Consider the following 20,016-nt stretch of genomic DNA (forward strand, 5'->3'; position numbering starts at 1 on the left):
CAATAATACTCATAGTGCACACACACAATCACACGCCCATAGCACACACATACTCATAGTGCACACACAAACACTCATAGCACACACACACACAATAACACACCATAGCACACAATCTATCTTTCACACAGTCATACACACATAGCATACACACATATTCTAATTATAATAGCAATAGCAATAAAGGAAGCAAAGCCCTAACCAGATATGGTGATGCACACCATTGCAATCCTAGCACTTGGGAATCACAGGCAGGAGGACCAAGAGTTCAAGGCCAGCCTCAACGGTAGCTACATCTACTGAGGGAACTGGAGGTCAGCTGGGGCTGCATGAGTCCCTGTCTCAAACAGACCAGTGAACAACAGGAGCAATAAAATCACAAAGCTTTGGTCACCTTTCCAGTCTAACCTGCCCTTGATACGGCTTCTGCTCACAGACTCTCTTCTAGGCTAAGCTCCTCCTTCCACAGATTTCCGTTATGCTCATATCTGCAGACCCTTCACATGCTTCTTTGTGTAGGGAATCTTCCTTACCTCGTTCACTTGGGATCCACAGTCATCTTCACAGTTCAACATGAGCTTTACTCTCACAAGCCTGTCTGGACTCCCAGCCTCAGCTCACCTCACTTCCTTTTTTAATTTTTTAAAAATAACATATATATATATATTAATAACATATTATAATAATAACATATGTATGTTTTTGAGACATACCCAGCTAAAGATGTTTCCTGAATTAATGAAGAAAACAAATGAAATGCAATAATTATTTTAACTTAACTACGTCTATAATATGCTAGAATCTATACCAGAATCAAATTAATGTTAGCCACAGCTGACTGAGAGGCAAATTGTCTTTTTTTTTTAATTTTTTGAGACAAGATTTCTCTGTGTAGCTCTGCTCTGGCTGTCCTGGAACTCACTCTTTAGACCAGACTGGCCTCGAACTCACAGAGATCCACCTACCTCTGCCTCCTTGAGTGTTGGGATTAAAGGTGTGTGCCACCACTGCCCTGCTAACGAATTGTCTTAATTAGCCAGGTATACCTTTTCCTGAAGCCAGAAAAAAAAATACACTATCTAACACCAAATTGACTGCAGATTCCCAATTTAGGCATAGCAACAGGAAAGCCTCTGGGGACTTTGCTCAGTGGTAAAGCCCCTGCCTAGAATCCCCCGCTGATTCAGTAGTAGAGTACTTGTCTGGATTTGATCTCCAATACCAACAGAAGGGGGTGGAGATATCAGTAAACCATCACAAGAATCGTTCTCTCCCCACCCCCCGCCCCCATCCCCAGTTTTCCTTTTATCCTCACATCTGCATTTTGGAGCATGAAGAAATACTAGCTCTGAGCGATGTCCTCTATTTAGAGAGCACAGTGACAACCCGAGGGGTCACTTAAGGAAATCTCAGTCTCCCAGCTCCTGAGTCACCCCTCTTCCCTGTACTTCCCACCTCCCAGGGACATCTGGATCTGACACAGCTGGCCGTGGTAAGTGTCTGTCACCAGCAGAACCAATCAGGCAGTTTGACCCATCTACCTTTTGGCTGGGAAGGGTGAGGTCTCTTTCAGAGTGAGTGTATTCATTACTTTTGTGTTAGTTTGCTTGTTTTTGTTTCTCGATCCAGGGTTTCTCTATGTAGCCCTGGCTGTGCTGGAACTCGCTGTGTAGACCAGGCCGGCCTCAATCTCACAGAGATCCACCTGCCTCTGCCTCCTGAGTGCTGGGACCAAAGGTGTGCACCACCACCAAGTGGCTATCTTGGTTACTTTTCTACTCCTGAGACAGAGTGATAAACAAGGAAGGCAGCTTAGAGAAGATGCTGGGCTTTTGCTTCCACAGGATTAGAGACCGTGATGTTGGAGCAGGGCCATGGCAGCCAGGAGCAGCTGAGAGCTCACATCTGGAAATCTCAAAGTCCTCCTCCCGGAGACAGACTTATTTTGAGCCACACCTCCTAATGCTCCCCAAACAGCCATCAGCGGAGGAACAAGTACTCAAATGCCCAAATGGCGGACATGTGATTCAGTCCTCCACAGTGAGCATCTAGGAAGGGGAGACATCTCCATGACCGTCACAGTTCCCTCTTCCTGTGGCACCTCCGGCAGCAGGTGGCAGTGTGTCCAGTACTCACATGCATTCATTGCACCGATGTGCATATACACTAGCACATGTACACACATACACCCAGAAACATGGGTCACCTGAAGTCTCTACGCCACTCTGAGCTATCAAGGTCCTTCCTTAACTGTGAATCTCAAAATTAATACATCAGTAGCTCCAGGGACCCACAAGAACCTAGGGACTTTCAAGAAAATGGATTTCATGTGCATGTATGGTGTTCTGTGTGTATGCACTCAAGTGTTCAAGTGCACATGCACATTGTGTGTGTGTGCACGCACGCGCACGTGCGCATGTGTATAGAGGACACAGGTCAAAGTCTAATGTCTTTTTCAGTCATCTTTTACCGTATTTTTTGAGACAGGATCTCTCACTGAACCTAGGGAGCATGGATTCAGTGAGACTGGCCAGCCTGCAAGTGCCTTGGAATCCTCCTCTGTCTATCTGCCCCCCACCGTCGGGTTACAAGCTGCCACACTTAGATTTTTAGATGAGAGCTAAGGATCCAAACTCGGGTCCTTGTGCTTTGCCAAGTGGACTGTGTCAACTTCTCTTTTCTGTGATTTCGTTCTTTCTTTCTAAGATAGGGTTTCTCTGAGTCCCACATAGCACAGTTCACTCCAAACTCACTATCCTGCCACCACCTCCAAAATGTTGCCAAGACGGGTATCTGCCACTACCCCTGGCAAAGAGCAGGATTTCCCGGTGAATGATTTTAGACAACAGGCATCTGGATAGGGAGGTGGATCACGGCTCACTAGAGTACTAGGAGAAGGAGAAATAATCTTTCTTTCCCAGGTAAGAACAAACCGGCTAGTTATTCATTACCAAATGGTCAACCCCGAAAATGTACGTACAAGTAATATACAGACTGAACAGGTTATATTTAGGAATATATACTTATGTACATAAAAAAGAGGTCATGGATTTGAAAGGGCAAGGAGAGGTATAGGGAAGGGTCTGGAAAGAGAGAAAGGAAAGGATGCAATGTATTAGAATCTCAAAAATAAAAGAAACAAAAATAGGTTTGCTGGCTGGCCAAGGGCCTACATGTACACGTGTGCACACACATGCTATATTGTCTGCTATGAACAAGGTCAGAACCTGAGAGATGGTGGCAGGAAAAGACAAAAGGGAAGGGGCTGGAGACATGGACCAGTTGGCAGAGTTCATGTCTAATATGCATAAAACCCTGGGTTCTATCCCCTGATCCTCACAAACTGGGCTGTTAGTTAGCATAGACTTTGCAATCCTAGCACTCCTGGTAGGTGGAGGTAGGAAGTCGAGGAAGGAGATCACAAGTTCAAAGTCATCCTCAGATACAGTGAGTTTGAGCCTAGCATGGGCTACATGAGACCCTGGCCCAAATAGGAGAAAATAAACCCGTTGTTATGACACCTGAGGCAGAGGCAGGTGGGTCTATGGAGTTTGAGACCAGCCTGCTCTACAAAATAAATCAATAAGCCCAAAGACAAAGGTGGAAAGTCGGGGAGAGATGGAGAGACATACTCCTCTGGTCCGTCCCTCTATCCTCCCATCTCCCCATCTCACTATGTTTGCATTTAGGCTGAATGTGGTAGACATTGGCTCAGGAGTCTGGGGGATGAACACCTTTGGCGACCCCTCCTTCAATTGCATTCTTTTTAAAAATTAAAAAATAAAAAGCACTAAAGAAACGGGTGTCCCATGCCATCACGGGGTCCGTCACCCTGTGGAGTCCGAGTCTCCATGTCTTTCCTGCTTTCTCTGTGTCTTGAGCCGGTCTCCAGGGTTCTAGATGTTTGACCCTCAACCCCTCCCAACCTCGGCACGAAGAAGCCGCTGCCCCTTTAAAGCAACGGCCCCCAGCCGGGTTATTGTCTCTCTCCGTAACCAATCGGCCGCGCTGTTGGGGGCGGGGACCCAGCCTCCTGATTGGCCGCCGCTGCGCTTCGCCCCGCCCGAGATCCCGGGAGCTGTCCGGCCGCCTCGGTGCTGATCCCGCCGCCGCCCACGGGCCGCGAGCCGCGTAGAGAGGGCACTATGAGCGGGGGCGTCTACGGCGGAGGTGAGCCGGCCTGGGATACCGGGCTCTCGGCCTGGTCTACAGCCCTGCATCCCGAACCCGCGCGTCCCAAGCCCTGAGCATCCCTGGGCCTGTCACCTCCGTACTGCATCAGGTCCAGCCTGAGGTTTGGGTCTCCCACTACTTCTGCTTTCCATCCTCCTGGGGTTCCCAAGCGTGCACTGCCTCCCGGCCCCCGGACCTTTCTTTTCCCTGCCAGGCCACTAGGCAAGAGAGAACTCTGGTGGCTTTGACCCTTCACTTCCAGAACGCCCCGAAGTCCAGGTGGATTTCCCACCTACTCCATGCTGAAGTTCAAACTGTGGCTATACCCCCAGACTCCTCTCCAAGCTATTTAGGGGGACAATTTGGGAAGGAAGCTCCTCACACACCTGTCTCCTTGTACAGATGAGGTGGGAGCGCTCGTCTTTGACATTGGTTCCTTCTCAGTCCGAGCTGGGTACGCTGGGGAGGACTGCCCCAAGGTGAGCCTTCCAGTCCCCTCTCCAAATCCCTGGGGCTGGGACACCCTCTGCTGGGCGGGTCGGCCTACAAACAAGCTTGCACAGTTCGTTCCAAATAGCTCACCTGAGTGGAGCCAGGGGAGGAAGCCCAAGGGTGGCTGAGGGCATTGAGTGCAGTTGGACGGAGTTGGACAAAGGACTAGAAGAGGTGATCCAGCTGTGCATGGTAGCGCTCCTTTAATCCCAGCACTCGGGAGGCAGAGACACGCGGATCTCTATAAGTTTGAGATCAGCCTGGTCTACATAGAAAGTTGCTTCATAGCGATACCCTGTCTCCAAAAAAGGAGGGAGTAACCTGGCTGCCCGCTCATGTTCCTCATTACCAGGCTGACTTCCCCACCACTGTGGGGCTGCTGGCCGCAGAAGAGGGGGGCGGGCTGGAGCTGGAGGGGGAGAAAGAGAAGAAAGGGAAGATATTTCACATCGACACCAATGCCCTGCACGTGCCTCGGGATGGAGCAGAGGTCATGTCTCCCCTCAAGAACGGCATGAGTAAGGGCCCCACCCACCACCTGGGAGCCACCCCACACGTGGTTACAGATCTCCACACCCAAAGAGTCTTGCTTGCTCCTGCCCAAGTCCCAAGAACCTCCTCATGGCTCCCTACAGGGATCTCAGACCAGGGCCCCCTAGAATTTAAGGGAGGGGGGTGCTTGTCAGGTGAAGTTGGACTCACCCACCTCTAGACTTGACCTCCCTCCCTCCTTTACTTCCTGTCTCTGACCCTTGCCTTCCTTCCTACCTTCCCATCTATCTCTCCACGCTGGTCCTCTGTCCCTAGTTGAGGACTGGGAGTGCTTCAGAGCCATCCTGGATCATACCTACAGCAAACATGTCAAGTCCGAGCCAAACCTGCACCCAGTACTCATGTCGGAGGCTCCGGTGAGTGGCTCATCCAGACCACATCCGACCCTGGGTCCCTGGTGACACACTCTTTCCACCATCAACTCTAGCTTGGAGCTGTCACTTTCAGTCACTTCGCCTTCCTTTCCAGAACTTTCTTTCTCCCCCTGTCATCTTCAACCACATGCCTTCCTCCCTGGCTTATTTTCCATTCTCTCCTCCTCTCTTCCACCTCCATCTACTCCATTGCCCATTGTTGTTCACGCAGAGTAAAATTTCTGGTCATATCTCCAATGTAGCTCAGTTGGTAGAGTGTACTTGCTTGGCATGTACAAGGCTCTGGGTTCAAACCCTGCTACTTACTGAAGGAAAAAAGGTTAAGACTGTAATCCCAGTGCTCAGGAGGTAGAAGCAGAAGTATCAGCAATTCAAGGTCATCTTCAACTACATAATGAGTTTCAGGACCACATAAAGAGTCTCAGTTTCAAAAATACACCTATTTCCTTGTATTTATTTTTTGTTGTTGAGAATTTCATCCATGCATATAATGCCTTTTCCCCTCCAGTTCTTCCCTTGTTTCTTCTACCACTTTTGTCTCCCAAATTCCTGTGCTTTAAAAAAACAAACAGCCAAACAAACAAACAAAAATGACTAAGTCCACTCAGTAGCATCTCTGTGTGCATGAGTGTAAGACCATCGAGCCTCATCCCTGAAGAAAGCTGTCTCTCCCTTGCCCACAACCATCAATCAACAATTTAGGGGTGGGGCTTTGTGAGTCACCCCCTCAGCCATGCTGGAATTTCAGTTGACTTTAGGGGTTTGTTTGTTTGTTTGTTTGTTTCATATGTTGGGTATTTTTTTGAGACAGGGTTTTTCTGTAGCTTTAGAGCCTGTCCTGGAACTTTCTCTGTCTTTGAACTCACAGAGATCCACCTGTCTCTGCCTCCCGAGTGCTGGGATTAAAGGCGTGTGCCACCACTACCCTGCTTCATATATTTTTTATATATATTTTGCTTTTCTATTTTATTATTTGCTTGTGTTGGGGGGGTCAGAAGGCAACTTGCAAGATTCTGCAAGATTCAATTCTCTCCTTCCACCATGTGAGCTCTGGGACTGAACTCAAGTTGTTAGACTTGGTGGCAAGTGTCTTTACATACTGAGTCCTCTTACCAGCCCTGTTTGCTTTTGAGACAATGTCTCCCTCTGTAGCTCATACTGGCATCAAACTTGATATCCTCCTGCCTCAGACTCCTGAATGCTGAGCTTACTGGCGGACACTATCGGGATCTACTCCTTCCATATCTCTAAACCCCACACTTGAATGACACTAATGATTTAATGCATTTTTATGCATTTGTGCGTACATCGACTTTTCTGTGTATGTATCACATGCATGCAGTGCCATGGAAGCCAGAAGAAGGCATCAGATTCTCTGGAATTAATGGCAGCTGTGAGCCGTCCATTGTGGGTGCTGGGAACTGAACTCAGGGCCCCACCAACAGCAGCAAGTCCTCTTAGCCCCAGAACCAGCTCTCCAATCCCTTTCTGTGCATTTTAAAATTACATTTTATTGTTTTCATTTCGCATGTGTGTTTAGGAATGGGGGAAGTGAGTGTCACGGTGAAGGTTAAAGAACAGCTTGCAAAGAGTCAGTTCCCACCTCCCAGCACTTAGGTCTCCAGGACTGAACTCAGCCTGTTGTGCTGGACCATCATGTCTACTCTGTGATTGTTTTATGCATCATCCACGGGTTTCCTACTATGGAAGATGAATAGTTAGCCCTTTCTCTCCCCAACTGGTTATATCATAAGTGTGTTCACACATCTAAGTACAATTACATTTTATACTTAAAACAAACGAAGAAAAAAAACCCAGCAGGGTAGGTAGTGCACGTATTTAATCCCAGCATTTGGGAGGCAGAGGCAGTGAGATCTCTCTGAGTTTGAGGCCAGCCTGGTCTACAAACCAAGTTACAGGACAGCTAGAGCTGTAACTCAGAGAAATTCTGTCTCAATTTTTACAAAAAAAAGAATCTGAGTTTATCCTCTTTTATAGCAGGCTAAAATGGCTGAGTAAGGAATAAAACCATGGTTACTTTTGCTTTCTTATGCAACTTTTGTCTTCCCCGGATCTAAGAAATATTGTGGTTTTTATTTTACTTGAATTTCTATTTACCCATCCGATATCTATGTATTTTCTCAACACTAATTCCATGATATATTCTATTAATTTAGTCTTATTGAAGAATTCTCTTTCAGAGCCCATTCCACTTTGGCTTAAAATCGGGAAATAAAGCCAGGTATTGGTGACACACGCCTTTGATCCCAGCACTCAGGAGGTAGAGGCAGGTGGATCTCTGAGTTTGAGGCCAGCCTGGTCTATAGGGCGAGTTCCAGGACAGGCTCCAAAGCTACACAGAGAAACCCTGTCTTGGAAAAAAAAAAAACGGAAAATAGCTGTAATACTAACATCTTCCTTCCACATTACCTAGGAGGGTCTTCTGAGAAAGTATGTCTATCTATTGAGTCCTCTTCTTGATTCACTTCTTTGTTCTCATAGAGCAGGTCCCTCAGTAACCACTTAGATCACAGGAAACATTTCTTTTGAGACTTTGTATTGATAGTTTAGCTAGTATCATACTCCAAGTTGGAAGACACTTTTCTTCAGATCTTCAAAGCATTGCCTTCTACTGTCCTTGAACATCTACTGTTTTATTGAGACACCTAGAACCATCTTACTGGGGGGTTTTTTCCCCAAAAAAAACTATTCTAAGTATTGTGAAACTTCACCATGATATGCAATAATGCTTACTTCATTAATGAATGAATGAATGAAATTAATATTTCATTAATTATTCTGGAAGCCATTAGGCAGGGCGGTGGTGCCCCATGCCTTTAATTCCAGCACTTGGAAGGCAGAGGCAGGTGGATCTCTGTGAGTTCTAGTCCAGCCTGGTCTACAGATTGAGTTCCAGGACAGCCAGGGCAACATAGAGAAACCCTGTCTTAAAAAACAAAGAAACGAACAAAAACACAGAAAAAAAATTATTCTGGAAACCTTTGGCTTTCAGTTAAGTGAAAAGAAATTATGTTGTTTTCTTACCTTTATGTGTATCTGTGGTGTGTGTGTGTGTGTGTGTGTGTGTGTGTGTGTGTGTGTGTGTCATATTAGACATCAGAAGACAACTTGTAGGACCTGGTTCTCCTCTTTTACCACGTAGGGTCTGGGAATCAAATTAGGTCATCAGGCTTGGTGGTAAGCACCCACTCGCCCACTGAATAAGAAGTTTTAAATTATGTTTTTACTATTTCCTTTTACTCCATTGCCTTTGTTTCCACTTTTGGGAAACCCGTTACTTATCATTTGCAGTCCCTGAACGGGTCCCCTAATTTCCTTATATCTTCCTTTCTTCTTCATCATGACCTTTCCTCTAATTTCCAAGGCTATGCCTCGTCCAACCATTTGACTGTGTTGATCCTATCTGCTCCTGTGTTCTTAATCTCTACAAAGCTCCTTTACTCTCCATGAATATTCTTTTTAATTCCTTTCCTCTTTTTAGATGGCTGGGGTCTGAAAACCTCTGAAGGCTATTTTTATTGTCCTGGGGAGATGTTGGCTATTGGAATTAGGGCCTCAAAAATTCTAGGCAAAAGCCCTACCACTGGGACACATCTCTGTGAATGTTCTTCTTTGGAGCATCTTGTTCTTGTTTCTTGAGTCCAATATCATGTTCGTTTACTAAAGATATCACTAATTTGTTGTTAGGAATCTTCCTTCTCCTACACTGCTTTTCCTGCCATGTTTAAGCATCCATCTTATTTCGGAAGATGCAAGTGGGTTGCCTGCTGTTGTTTAAAAGTGGTATGTTATAAAAAAGTGAGAGAGACAATTCCCGTGTGAGGAGTATGGGGCTTGCTGTGTTCTTTGCTATGGGACTGTTTTACAGGGAGCTTTTGAGGGAAATCTCTGCTTTGGCATCTTTACAAATTTTTTTAACTAAATTGAAAAAATTTTAGATTTTTAAAAATTATTTTATGTGTATGAGTGTTTTGTTTGTATGTATGTATGTGTATCACATGTGTGCCTGGTGTCCTTGGAGGTCAGAAGAGGGTGTCAGATCCCCTGAGACTGGAGTTACCACTGGTTGTGAGCTGCCATGAGAGTACTAGGAACTGAATCCAGGGCCCCTGCAAGAACAAGTGCTTCTATATGCTGAATTAATTCGCCAGCCCTAAATTACATTTTAGTTAAGTTAATTTATTGTTGTTGTTGCTGCTGTTGATTTGGGATTTTTTTAAGATTTATTAATTTATTATGTATACAGTGTTCTGTCTGTATGTATGCTTGCTGGCCAGAAGGGGCACCAGATCTCATTACAGATGTCTGTGAGCCGCCATGTGGTTGCTGGGAATTGAACTCAGGACCTCTGGAAGAGCAGCCAGTGCTCTTAACCTCTGAGCCATCTCTCTAGCCCCATGTTAATTTGTTTTTTGAGACAGGGTTTCAGTGTGTAACAGGCCTGGCTGTCCTAGACTCACTCTGTAGTTCAGATTGGTCTTGAACTCACAAAGATCCACCAGCCTCTACCTCCCAGTGCTGAGACTAAAAGTGTGTGCTACCACTGCCCAGCTTATTTATTATTTTGATTTTTAAAATATTTGTTTTGTTTTATAAGATTATTTACATTATTTTTAAATCATATGTACGCAAATGTGTCCATGTCTGGGTAGGCTCACATGTGTACAAATTCCCATGAAGGCCAGAAGACATCAAATGCCCTGGAGCTGGAGTTATAGCTCACCGTGAGCTGTCCCATGTGGGTTCTGGGAACCAAACGTGGGTCCTCTGCAGGAGCAGCAGACGCTCTTAACAGCTGAGCCATCTCTCCAGCCTGTTTTTTAATGTGATGTCACCTATTTCTACCTCAGAGATGTCTCTGGTTGCCTGTTTCTTGGGTCCTCGTGAAGGCATGGGGTAGGGGGTTCTCAAAATCCATGGTATCGCTCAGTTCTCAGTATGATGTTTGTCAAGGGTCCCACCAGTTCAGGAACCCTCAGATTGACTCTTTGAAGAATCACCTAGGGAGCTTAGGTGGACAACAGCCCGAGGACATAGAATCTGATAAACAGTTTAGGGACTTATTACTTAAATAGTTTACTGTGTGATCTGGAACTCATTACGTAACCTGATTTAGGCCCAAAGTCACTATCCTCCTGCCTCAGTTTCCTCAGTTCTGGGATTACAGGAATGTACCACTACACCTGGATGCTTCTGTCCCTATACAGATAGCTTCTCAGGATAGTCCATGAAAACAGAATCACACAATATGACTTTTGTATCACTATTCTTTGGGGGAGAAGATCGATGCTAAGAGGCTGGCATGCTAAGCATGCCTTATACCATGGAGCTGAATGTCTGCTGTATACACCTATATTTGTTTGTTTACTTAGCATATTTTTATGTTATCCATGCCGTAATACTTATCAGCATTTTATTTTTGTTGTGGGTGAATAACATCAAAGACAAACCACAGTTTACATAACCAGTCACCCATTCACATGTCCATCCACCAGTTCTTGGGTAAGGTGTTGCTGTTGGCATTTGCGTGCCAAGATTTCCTCTAGTACTTGTGTGCATGTTTTTAAAAAAGATTATTTGTCTTATTTTATGTGTTATTAGCATTTAGCCTACATGTATGTGTGTGCATCATGGGCGTGCCTGGTTCCTGTGGATGTTAGAAGGGAACATAAGATCCCTATCAATCATTGTGTGCATCCATAGGATCCCTATAGATCATTGTGAGCCTCTGCAGGATCGCTATAGATCATTGTGTGTCCGTCCATAGGATCCCTATAGATCGTTGTGAGCCTCCATAGGATCCCTATGGATCATTGTGAGACTCCATAGGATCCCTACAGACCATTGTGAGCCTCCGTAAAGTCCCTATCAATCATTATGAGCCTCCATAAGATCCCTATAGATCATTGTGAGCCTCCATAGGATCTCTATAGATCGTTGTGAGCCTCCACAGGAACCCTATGGATCATTGTGAGCCATGGTAGGATCCCTATAGATCGTTGTGAGCCTCCACGTTTGTGCTGGGAAGCAAGCCTGTATCCTCAGCAAGAGCAGCAAGTGTGCTTATCAACTGATCCTTTGACCTGACCTCTTGTTTTTATTTCTTTTGTGTATATAACCAGGACTGGACTCACTGGGTCTTGTGGAGCTTCTCTATTGTGTATTTTAAGGGACCAACAACTACACTCTGCAATGGCTGAACCCTTTTACAAGCCCTACCAGAGATGAGAACTTTCCAATTTGTCAATAGCTTGCTGCTTTCTAGTTTTTACATGGGGGGGGGTCATTAATTGTATATTGTGTATGTCTGTTGGAACCTGTGTGCATCGGCACACACGTGGAGGTCAGAGGGCAGCTTGCAGGAATGGGTTCTCCATCTGCCATGTGGATCCTGGGGGTTGAACTCAGGCCACCGGGCTTGGCAGCAGGCACTTTCACCAGCCCCGCCTTTCTGGTTTTTAATTACCAACATTGCCTGTGTAGGTGCGAAGCAGGACCTCATTATGCTCCTGGTTAGCATTTCTCCAGTGACTAATGATGCCGGATTTGCATTTCCCTAGTGGCGCTTCTCTCCCTGTGCTTGGTGGCTTTTGTAGGTTTCTGTCTTTTAAAAATGGCTCTGTTTTCACTGCGATCTTGGGAAGTGGAAAATTAGATATTTGTATTCAGTCTCCCGTTGTTCCCCAGAAACCATCTTCTCCTGCATCCTGCGTCTGAGGTAATTAGGATGGGGGTGGAAGCCTGGAAGCGGCTGAGGTGTGGAGGGCAGGGAAGGATGGAGACTCCGGATCCAGCCCTGCCCAGAACTCCCGTGTGGGACCAGGGCTGTAGCTCAGTTGATAGAGACTGGGCTAGCATGCAGGAAACTGTGGCTTCCACTCCTGACACCACAAAAACTGCACACCCAGAATCCCAGTACCCAGGAGATGGAGGCAGGAGGATCAAGAGGTCAAGAACGTCCTCAACTAAGTGTCAAGTTCAAGGCCACCCTGGGCTTTGTCTGAAAACCAACCAACAAACAAAAGCCAGGGAGGTGGCTCAGTTGGTAAAGTGTTTGCCCCAGAAGCCTGAGGACCTGACTTCAATTTGCCGCACCCATGTAAAAAGCTGAGTGCAGCAACAGAGACCTGTAACCCCAGCTCTGGGGAGATGAGATGAGAGATTCCCTGGGGTTTGCTGGCTAGCAAGCTTAGCAGAATTGGTGCGCTCCAAGTTCAATGAGAGACCCTGCCGGGCGGTGGTGGTACACGCCTTTAATACCAGCACTTGGGAGGCAGAGGCAGGTGGATCTCTGTGCGTTCCAGACCAGCCTAGTCTACAAGAGCTAGTTCCAGGACAGGTTCCAAAGCTACAGAGAAACCCTGCCTCGAAAAACCGAAAAAAAATGAGAGACCTTGCCTCAAAACCTAAGGTGGAGAGAAGTTGAGGACACTTTGTTCTACTTCTGGCCTCCCCATGCATACGCATAGACGGACAGACAGATCCACGCACACATGCACACACTAAATAAATAAATATTGGAATAGATAATAATGGGAATATTGGAATAAATAATAAATAAGTGGGAAAATCACATTCTTAGCCAGGAATGGCGGGGTGTACCTGTTACACCAACACTTGGAAGACCCTAACAGGAAGATCAACAATTTGAAGCAAGTTTGGGCTACACAGTTAGATCTTGTGTCAAAATAAAGCATGAAACAAAAGAGGGCTGAGGCCACAAGTCAATCATACAGTGCTTGTCTTGCATGTACCAGGCCCCTGGTTTTAGCCCCAGAATGACAAACAACAATCAGATAAAGTTCCTTATAGTCTTACACCGTAAAGTTGTATGTGGACCAAGGTCCCTGACCTGTTTCCTAGCCTAAGCTATCTGTATATATTTATGTGCATGCATGTGTGTATGTAGGTTTGCATACGTATGTGTGAAATGTATGTGAATATGTGTATGGGAGTGTTTGCATCCCTGTGCATGTTTGTATCTGTGAATCCATGTATTGGTTCACATACATACTGTGTGGGAATATCTGTTTATGTGTGTTTTTTCCTCTGAGTGTATCTGATGCTGGGCATGCTGTGCACATATGTATACACACACTCACACTGACACGCACGCGACATTCTGGCAGTGTCTCCATCTGCTCTCCTCCACCCCTGTGCTCTCTTCACAGTGGAACACTCGGGCCAAGCGGGAGAAGCTGACGGAGCTGATGTTTGAGCAGTACAACATTCCTGCCTTCTTCTTATGCAAGACAGCTGTGCTCACCGCGTATCCTATGGCTGGAACAGCTCTGCTGGGTGGAGGGCCAGGGTGGGGTGTGTGTGAGATGTGCTGAGCGGTGTGGCGCTGGGCCTGGTTCCCTCGAGATCACTATCTTGGGTGGGAGGACACGTCTCAGTGCCGAAAGCCCCATAGGCTAAAGGCTTGGGGCTGGGGAAGGAGAGCAGGTCAATGGCCCTTCCCTGTTCCATAGGCCAATCTCAGCAGGAGGAGCTGGGCCAAGTAAACATCAGGGACTCACTGGGACTGGACAGAGGGAAAGGACATGTGGCATGGAGGTGGCTTCTTCCCAAATGGCCTGTTTGGGCCATTGTTTTTTTCTCAGAATCAGTGGTACACCGAACTCTGCTAGGTATGGGGTAACAGGGACCTCAATTCAAGGAGTCCACAGGACACAGGACCACATACACCTGGAATCCCAGTAGTCAAACGGCTTAAAGGGATGAATATTCAAGGCCTGTGCTACTGAAACCAAGAACAAGGGGCTTAGGGATGTAGCCCAGTTGGCCTAGCATGTCAGAGGCCCTGGTCCCCAGCTCCACAGAAACTGGATTAGGAAATACAGACCTGTAATTCCAGCACTTGGGAGACCAAGGCAGGATGATTGTCTTTAGTTTAAGGCCATTCTGAGCTACATAATGAGTTCCAGGCTAGACTGGACTACATAGTGAGATGTGTGTGTGTGTGTGTGTGTGTGTGTGTGTGTGTGTGTGTGAGTGTGTGTGTGTTGGGGGGCTGGAGCAATAGCTTGACAGCTGAGAGCACATGCCTCTCCTGTAGGGGACGTGGGTTTGATTTCCAGTACCCACATGGGAAAGCTTAGCCATTAAAGCAATTACCACCCAAATATGAAGACCAGAGTTTGGGTCCTCAGGAACCCACATATATGCCTGGTGGGCATGATGACTGACATAGTCTCGTAAATACAGCCTCAGGAGGTGGCAGCCAGCAAGAGTAGCCATATCAGGGAGCTCCGAATTTAATTGAGAGCACTTTTCTGAACGAATAAGGTGGAAGAGTGATCAAGTATGACTCTTGACTTGAACCTTAGGCCTCTGCATAAACACGCACATGTACATGTGCACATGTGCATACACACACACACACACACACACACACACACACGCGCGCGGGCCCATATGCAAAAAATGAAAAAAGAAAATAAAAGTAAATCAAAGGCAGTATTTACAGACTAGGACTGATTTTACCCTGAGGAAACAGGGAAGGACCAAGGCCTGACCCAGGTGCGGACTCCCTCACATATGCTACTGTCTCTTTGACTAACCCATCCCATGGCAGCTTTGCAAATGGACGTTCCACAGGCCTGGTGCTGGACAGTGGGGCCACCCATACTACAGCCATCCCAGTCCACGATGGCTATGTCCTCCAGCAAGGTAGGACCTTGTCAGGGCTCCAGGGCAGCCTGGGGAAGCCTGGTTCTGACGCTGCCTCTTCTTTCAGGCATTGTCAAGTCACCCCTGGCAGGGGACTTCATCTCCATGCAGTGCCGGGAACTCTTCCAGGAGATGGCCATTGATATCATCCCTCCTTACATGATTGCAGCTAAGGTAGGACCTCTGCTGCGCCCAGAGACGCCATCGACGGCCCTGGCATTGGCCTTATACCCATCAGTCCCCTGACCCACAAGACAGTGGAGCAAGTTCCCCAGAAGGATCATGGATCCAGGTCCTCTTTTTCTGGAAATTGGGAAATTCAGGTCACGGCTGAGGCCCTGCAGTCAGCTGAGATGCAGATGCATGAGGGCCCGTGGGGTGGGTTCTAGAGTCTGGCAAATCCAAATTCTTGAGCCAGATGTGGTGAAGCACATCTATAATCCTAACACTTGAAAGATGGAGGGAGGAGGGTCAGGAGTTCAAAGTCAGCCTTGGGAACTGACCAAGGGAGGCCAGCCTGAGCTATACAAGTCATTCTCTCTCAAAAAGCAATCAAACAAACAAACAAACAGGGACCAGGGATGTGGTTCAGTTAACAAGGCCTTGACATATAAGGAGTCTTAACTTGAATCCCCAGCACCACATCAATCTTGGCTGTATGTATGAAGGCCAGCTTGGATGACATGAATCCCATCTCAAAAACAAAACAAAACATCTGAACCAAAAATAAAACCCCAGGTTGAAGTCACTCCTCTGCCAGGGAAGAGCCACAAGGCCCAGAGCATCATTTAAAAGCATCCCGGATGAGGAAGGAAAGCTCCATTAACTAGTGTTTTGAGGTGGGATCTCATATAGCCCAGGTTGGCCTCAAACTCACCTTGTGACCAAGGATGATTCTGAATTCTCAGTCCTTCTGCCTCTCCCTCCTCAGTGCTGGGGCTGGGGCTGGAACCCAGGGCTTCCTGCAGGCTGGGCAAACACTCTACCCCCTGCGCTCCATCCCCAGCCCCGATGCAGGCAGGTCCTTCTGATCACGTCTGTAGTGTGTGCTTCACGTAGGGGACAGCTTCTCCCTACCGTCACTTCCCTGTCTCTGTCCCCTCATGGCCGGTCAGCTGCAGAGAGGGCGGGCAGCTGCTGGGAGGCAGATTGCCAACGGGCTGGACAAGTGCCAGCTGGGGAAGGACGCTCAAAGACTGTGTCCTCACAGGAGCCTGTGCGGGAGGGAGCTCCCCCAAACTGGAAGAAGAAGGAGAAGCTACCCCAAGTCTCCAAGTCCTGGCATAACTACATGTGCAATGTGAGGCTGTAGCTGAAAAAAGTCCCCTCCCCCCCACCCCGCGCCAGCCCCTGGTCCTCTGCTACATCACTAGAGGAGGGGAGGGCATGACCGTGGGTGGAGCTGGAGCTGGGGAAACGGGGGTGGGGGGCTCGAGATGGAGACAGAAGGCAGTCAGACCTCACCCCTCCCTGCTTCTCAGGAGGTGATCCAAGACTTCCAGGCCTCTGTGCTGCAGGTGTCGGACTCCCCTTACGATGAGCAGTGAGTAGAGCTGACTACAGGAGGGAAAGGGGGCACAACTGGTACTGGGCATAATGCAGTTCCTGTAATGGCAGCACTCAGGGAGGTCGAGGCAGGAGGATGGAGAGTCCCAGGTCAGCCTGGTTTACAGAGCAGGGGGAGGGGCGCTGGGATTATAGCTCAGTTTGCTTGGTACAAACAAAGCTCCAGGTTGCATCCTCAGCACCACATCTACGGGTCTTGGTGGTAAAAGCTTGATACCCAGCACTTGGGAGTCAGAGACAGGAGGAACAAGAGTTCAAGTCCAGCCTCTGCTACTTACTGAGTTGGGGGCATGCCTGGGCTATATGAGATGCCTCAAAGATGGGGAGGGGCAGGGGTTTCATGGGAGCCTCTAGAGCGCCCACCTGGCAGACCTGCATGAGCATGCCAGACAGCCTTGCTTTTCTCTCTTGGGCAGGGTGGCCGCACAAATGCCCACCGTGCACTATGAAATGCCCAATGGCTACAACACAGACTACGGTGCTGAGAGACTTCGGATCCCTGAGGGCCTGTTTGATCCTTCCAATGTCAAGGTTTGGCTGGGTGCGAGGTGCTGGTTGGGTTGGGGCTAGCTGGAATCTTGAATCCAGAGATGCGGCGGGGGAATCTGGGAAGGATGACAGGGGTCAAGGTGAAATGGAGGCAGAGTCCCCAGAGTTCACATCACCTTTGTCCACAGGGCCTGTCTGGGAACACCATGCTAGGAGTGGGTCACGTGGTTACCACCAGCATCGGCATGTGTGACATTGACATTCGCCCGGTGAGGCCAGGACCTAAGGCTGGGTGAAGGGGCCAAGGGCTGACCTGGGGAAAGGGAAGGATGATATCCTCGGGCTCACCTTCTCTCTGCTCCCAGGGTCTCTATGGCAGTGTCATTGTCACCGGCGGGAACACTCTGCTCCAGGGCTTCACAGACAGGCTTAATCGGGAGCTTTCCCAGAAGACCCCACCGGTAAGAGCCCACCCTTCCCCACCCCACTCAGGGCACCTGGATTCCAACCCTGGCTTAGCTCTTCGAAGCCCAAATCCCTCTTGATTCCCCTACATGGGAATGCTCAGAGCCCTGCCTCTGTGGCTTCCTCCTGCCTACGTTGTCCGTCCCCAGGATCTAGATGCCTGTTTTCCCCAATCCCTTTCCCCCACCAGAGCATGCGGCTGAAGCTCATCGCCAGCAACAGCACCATGGAGCGCAAGTTCAGCCCCTGGATCGGGGGCTCCATCTTGGCCTCACTGGTGAGAGAGGGAAGGGGCACGCCACTGAGTATTTGGAGAGAAGACTCTGAGGGTTGTCCATTTTTATTCAACAACATGTACCTAGTCACACCTGTAATCCCAGCACTAGAGAGGCAGAGGCAGGAGGATTTCAAGTTCAAGCTAGCCTGGCCTACATAGCAAGGCCCTGTCACTAGAGAACAAACTGGGCTCTCAGTCCTCAGGTGCCTTCCACCTTGTTTTTGGAGGCTGAGAACCTCACTGTGCCAGAAGTCACTGATTCAACTGGGCTGGCTACCTAGTAGACTCGAATCCTGTCCCATATCCTGCCACCGGGATTACAGCACAGACACTTTTTACAGGGGTTCTGGAGACCGAACTCAGATCCTTGTGCTTGTAAAGCCAGCACTTGGCTGACTGAGACATAACCCCAGCCCTGAAAAAGAAAAAAAAAATTGTTTTGGGGGAGAGTGCTATCAATGAGTGCTCCCCAAAGTCTGGGGGCCTCCTTGGGGTACAAATTGGGAAGCAGAGGGACTGAAGGCAGAGAGATTGGTGAGGATATGGTTTTGGTGAGGCAGCCATGGTCAGCAGTGAGCAGCGGGGACATCCTGGAATTTGGGATAGAAGAATGGTTCAATGATGACAGGTGTGTCACGCATGACTCTTCCCATGGTATGCCCTGGAATCTGTGGCATGACCAAGGGCACTAGACAGAGTGGGCTGGATGGCCTGTGAGCCTCAGGGATGTGCCTGTCTCTGCCCCCCCCCTAATGCTGGGGATGCCCAGGGGTTTTTTGTTTTGTTTTGTTTTGTTTTGTTTTAATGTGGGTTGGGGGGATAGAATTCATGTTCTCAGCTACTCAGAGTTCAAGGTCAGCCTGTGCTATATGAGAGCCTGTTGAAAGAAAGAGAGGGGGGCTGGGGGATGGGAACAGAAGGGGAAAGAGAAAAGAAAATGAAGGGAAGGGGAGAGAAGTAACGGGAAAGGAAGGGGGAGGGCGGTAATGGGAAAGGATGGCAAAATAGAGGAAGAAAGGGGAGGGAGGGGAGGAGACTGGAGAGGAAGGGAGAGGATGGGAGGGGCAAGACCAAAGGAGAATAGACCTGGGCAAAGCCTACCGGAAGATGGTGAGCTCCGTTATGGGCATAGAAAGTTTAAGGTCAAGGATATTCAGCAGGAAGTAGCCAAGAGACAGCTGGGTGTCTGAGTCTAGAATAAGAGACCCAGGAGCGGCAGGAACAAATGAGGTCACCTGGGAAGGCTGTTCCGTGAGCTGGAAGCACAGCAGCCATCCATGAGAACTCAGTGAGACCCTTCGTCAAAATAAAAGGCGAGGGCTAAAGAGATGGCTCAGTGGGTAGAGACCTATGTTCAGATCCCTAGAACCCACGTAGGACAGAGTGTGAGAGCATTTGTCTATAATCTCAGCGCTCTTCTCGCAAAATGGGAGGAGGCAGGAGCGACTCCGAAGCTGACAGGTCATCTAGCCTCCAAACAGCGTGACAAAGGAGAGACCTACCTGCCTCAAAGGGGAAAGGAAAGGTGTTCTCCATATGTACATGTAGGCCAGTCATCGCACATGCAAAGACATGCACATGTGCATACGAACCAAGAATTTTTAGTCCCCCAGTGAGGGGCTGGGGTATGGCTCAGTGGTAGAGCCCCTGCCTAGAATCCCCCAGTGAGCGGCTGGAGATGTAGCTCCACCGTGCTAGAGCTGCCTAAAATTACTTCCAGTAAGGAGGAGGAATGTAGGCGAGAAATGCATGCAGGTAAGTAGGAAGAACGGGCGTGGGAGTGTGGAGGGGCGACGCCAGGGCTATCCTGACAGCTATGTTGCCGCTTTTTCCCAGGGCACGTTCCAGCAGATGTGGATCTCCAAGCAGGAATACGAAGAGGGCGGGAAGCAGTGCGTGGAGCGGAAGTGTCCCTGAGGTCGACCCCTCCCC

General features: G+C 48.4%; 1 protein-coding gene across 1 annotated transcript; it reads left to right on the forward strand.

Moving 5' to 3' along the window:
- Positions 1-4,145: 4,145 nt before the first annotated feature.
- Positions 4,146-20,001, forward strand: Actl6b (actin like 6B). Its single transcript, XM_038345946.1, has 14 exons — positions 4,146-4,170; positions 4,576-4,652; positions 5,018-5,183; positions 5,473-5,573; positions 13,784-13,881; positions 15,193-15,287; positions 15,355-15,461; positions 16,498-16,587; positions 16,769-16,830; positions 17,270-17,384; positions 17,531-17,611; positions 17,708-17,803; positions 17,998-18,084; positions 19,921-20,001. Exons 1-14 carry the CDS (start codon positions 4,146-4,148, stop codon positions 19,999-20,001), a joined length of 1,281 nt encoding a protein of 426 aa, XP_038201874.1.
- The last annotated feature ends 15 nt before the right edge of the window (positions 20,002-20,016 follow it).

The sequence above is a fragment of the Arvicola amphibius genome, chromosome 10 (assembly GCF_903992535.2).
Source record: "Arvicola amphibius chromosome 10, mArvAmp1.2, whole genome shotgun sequence".
Classification (NCBI taxonomy): Eukaryota; Metazoa; Chordata; class Mammalia; order Rodentia; family Cricetidae; genus Arvicola; species Arvicola amphibius.

Bases quoted from the DNA above. Each gene is read 5' to 3' on its own strand.
- Actl6b (XM_038345946.1), top strand. From the start codon at position 4,146: ATGAGCGGGGGCGTCTACGGCGGAG. The intron at 4,653-5,017 runs GTGAGCCTTCCA...CCTCATTACCAG, and splicing joins CTGGGGAGGACTGCCCCAAG to GCTGACTTCCCCACCACTGT. The intron at 16,588-16,768 runs GTGAGGCTGTAG...CCTGCTTCTCAG, and splicing joins GGCATAACTACATGTGCAAT to GAGGTGATCCAAGACTTCCA.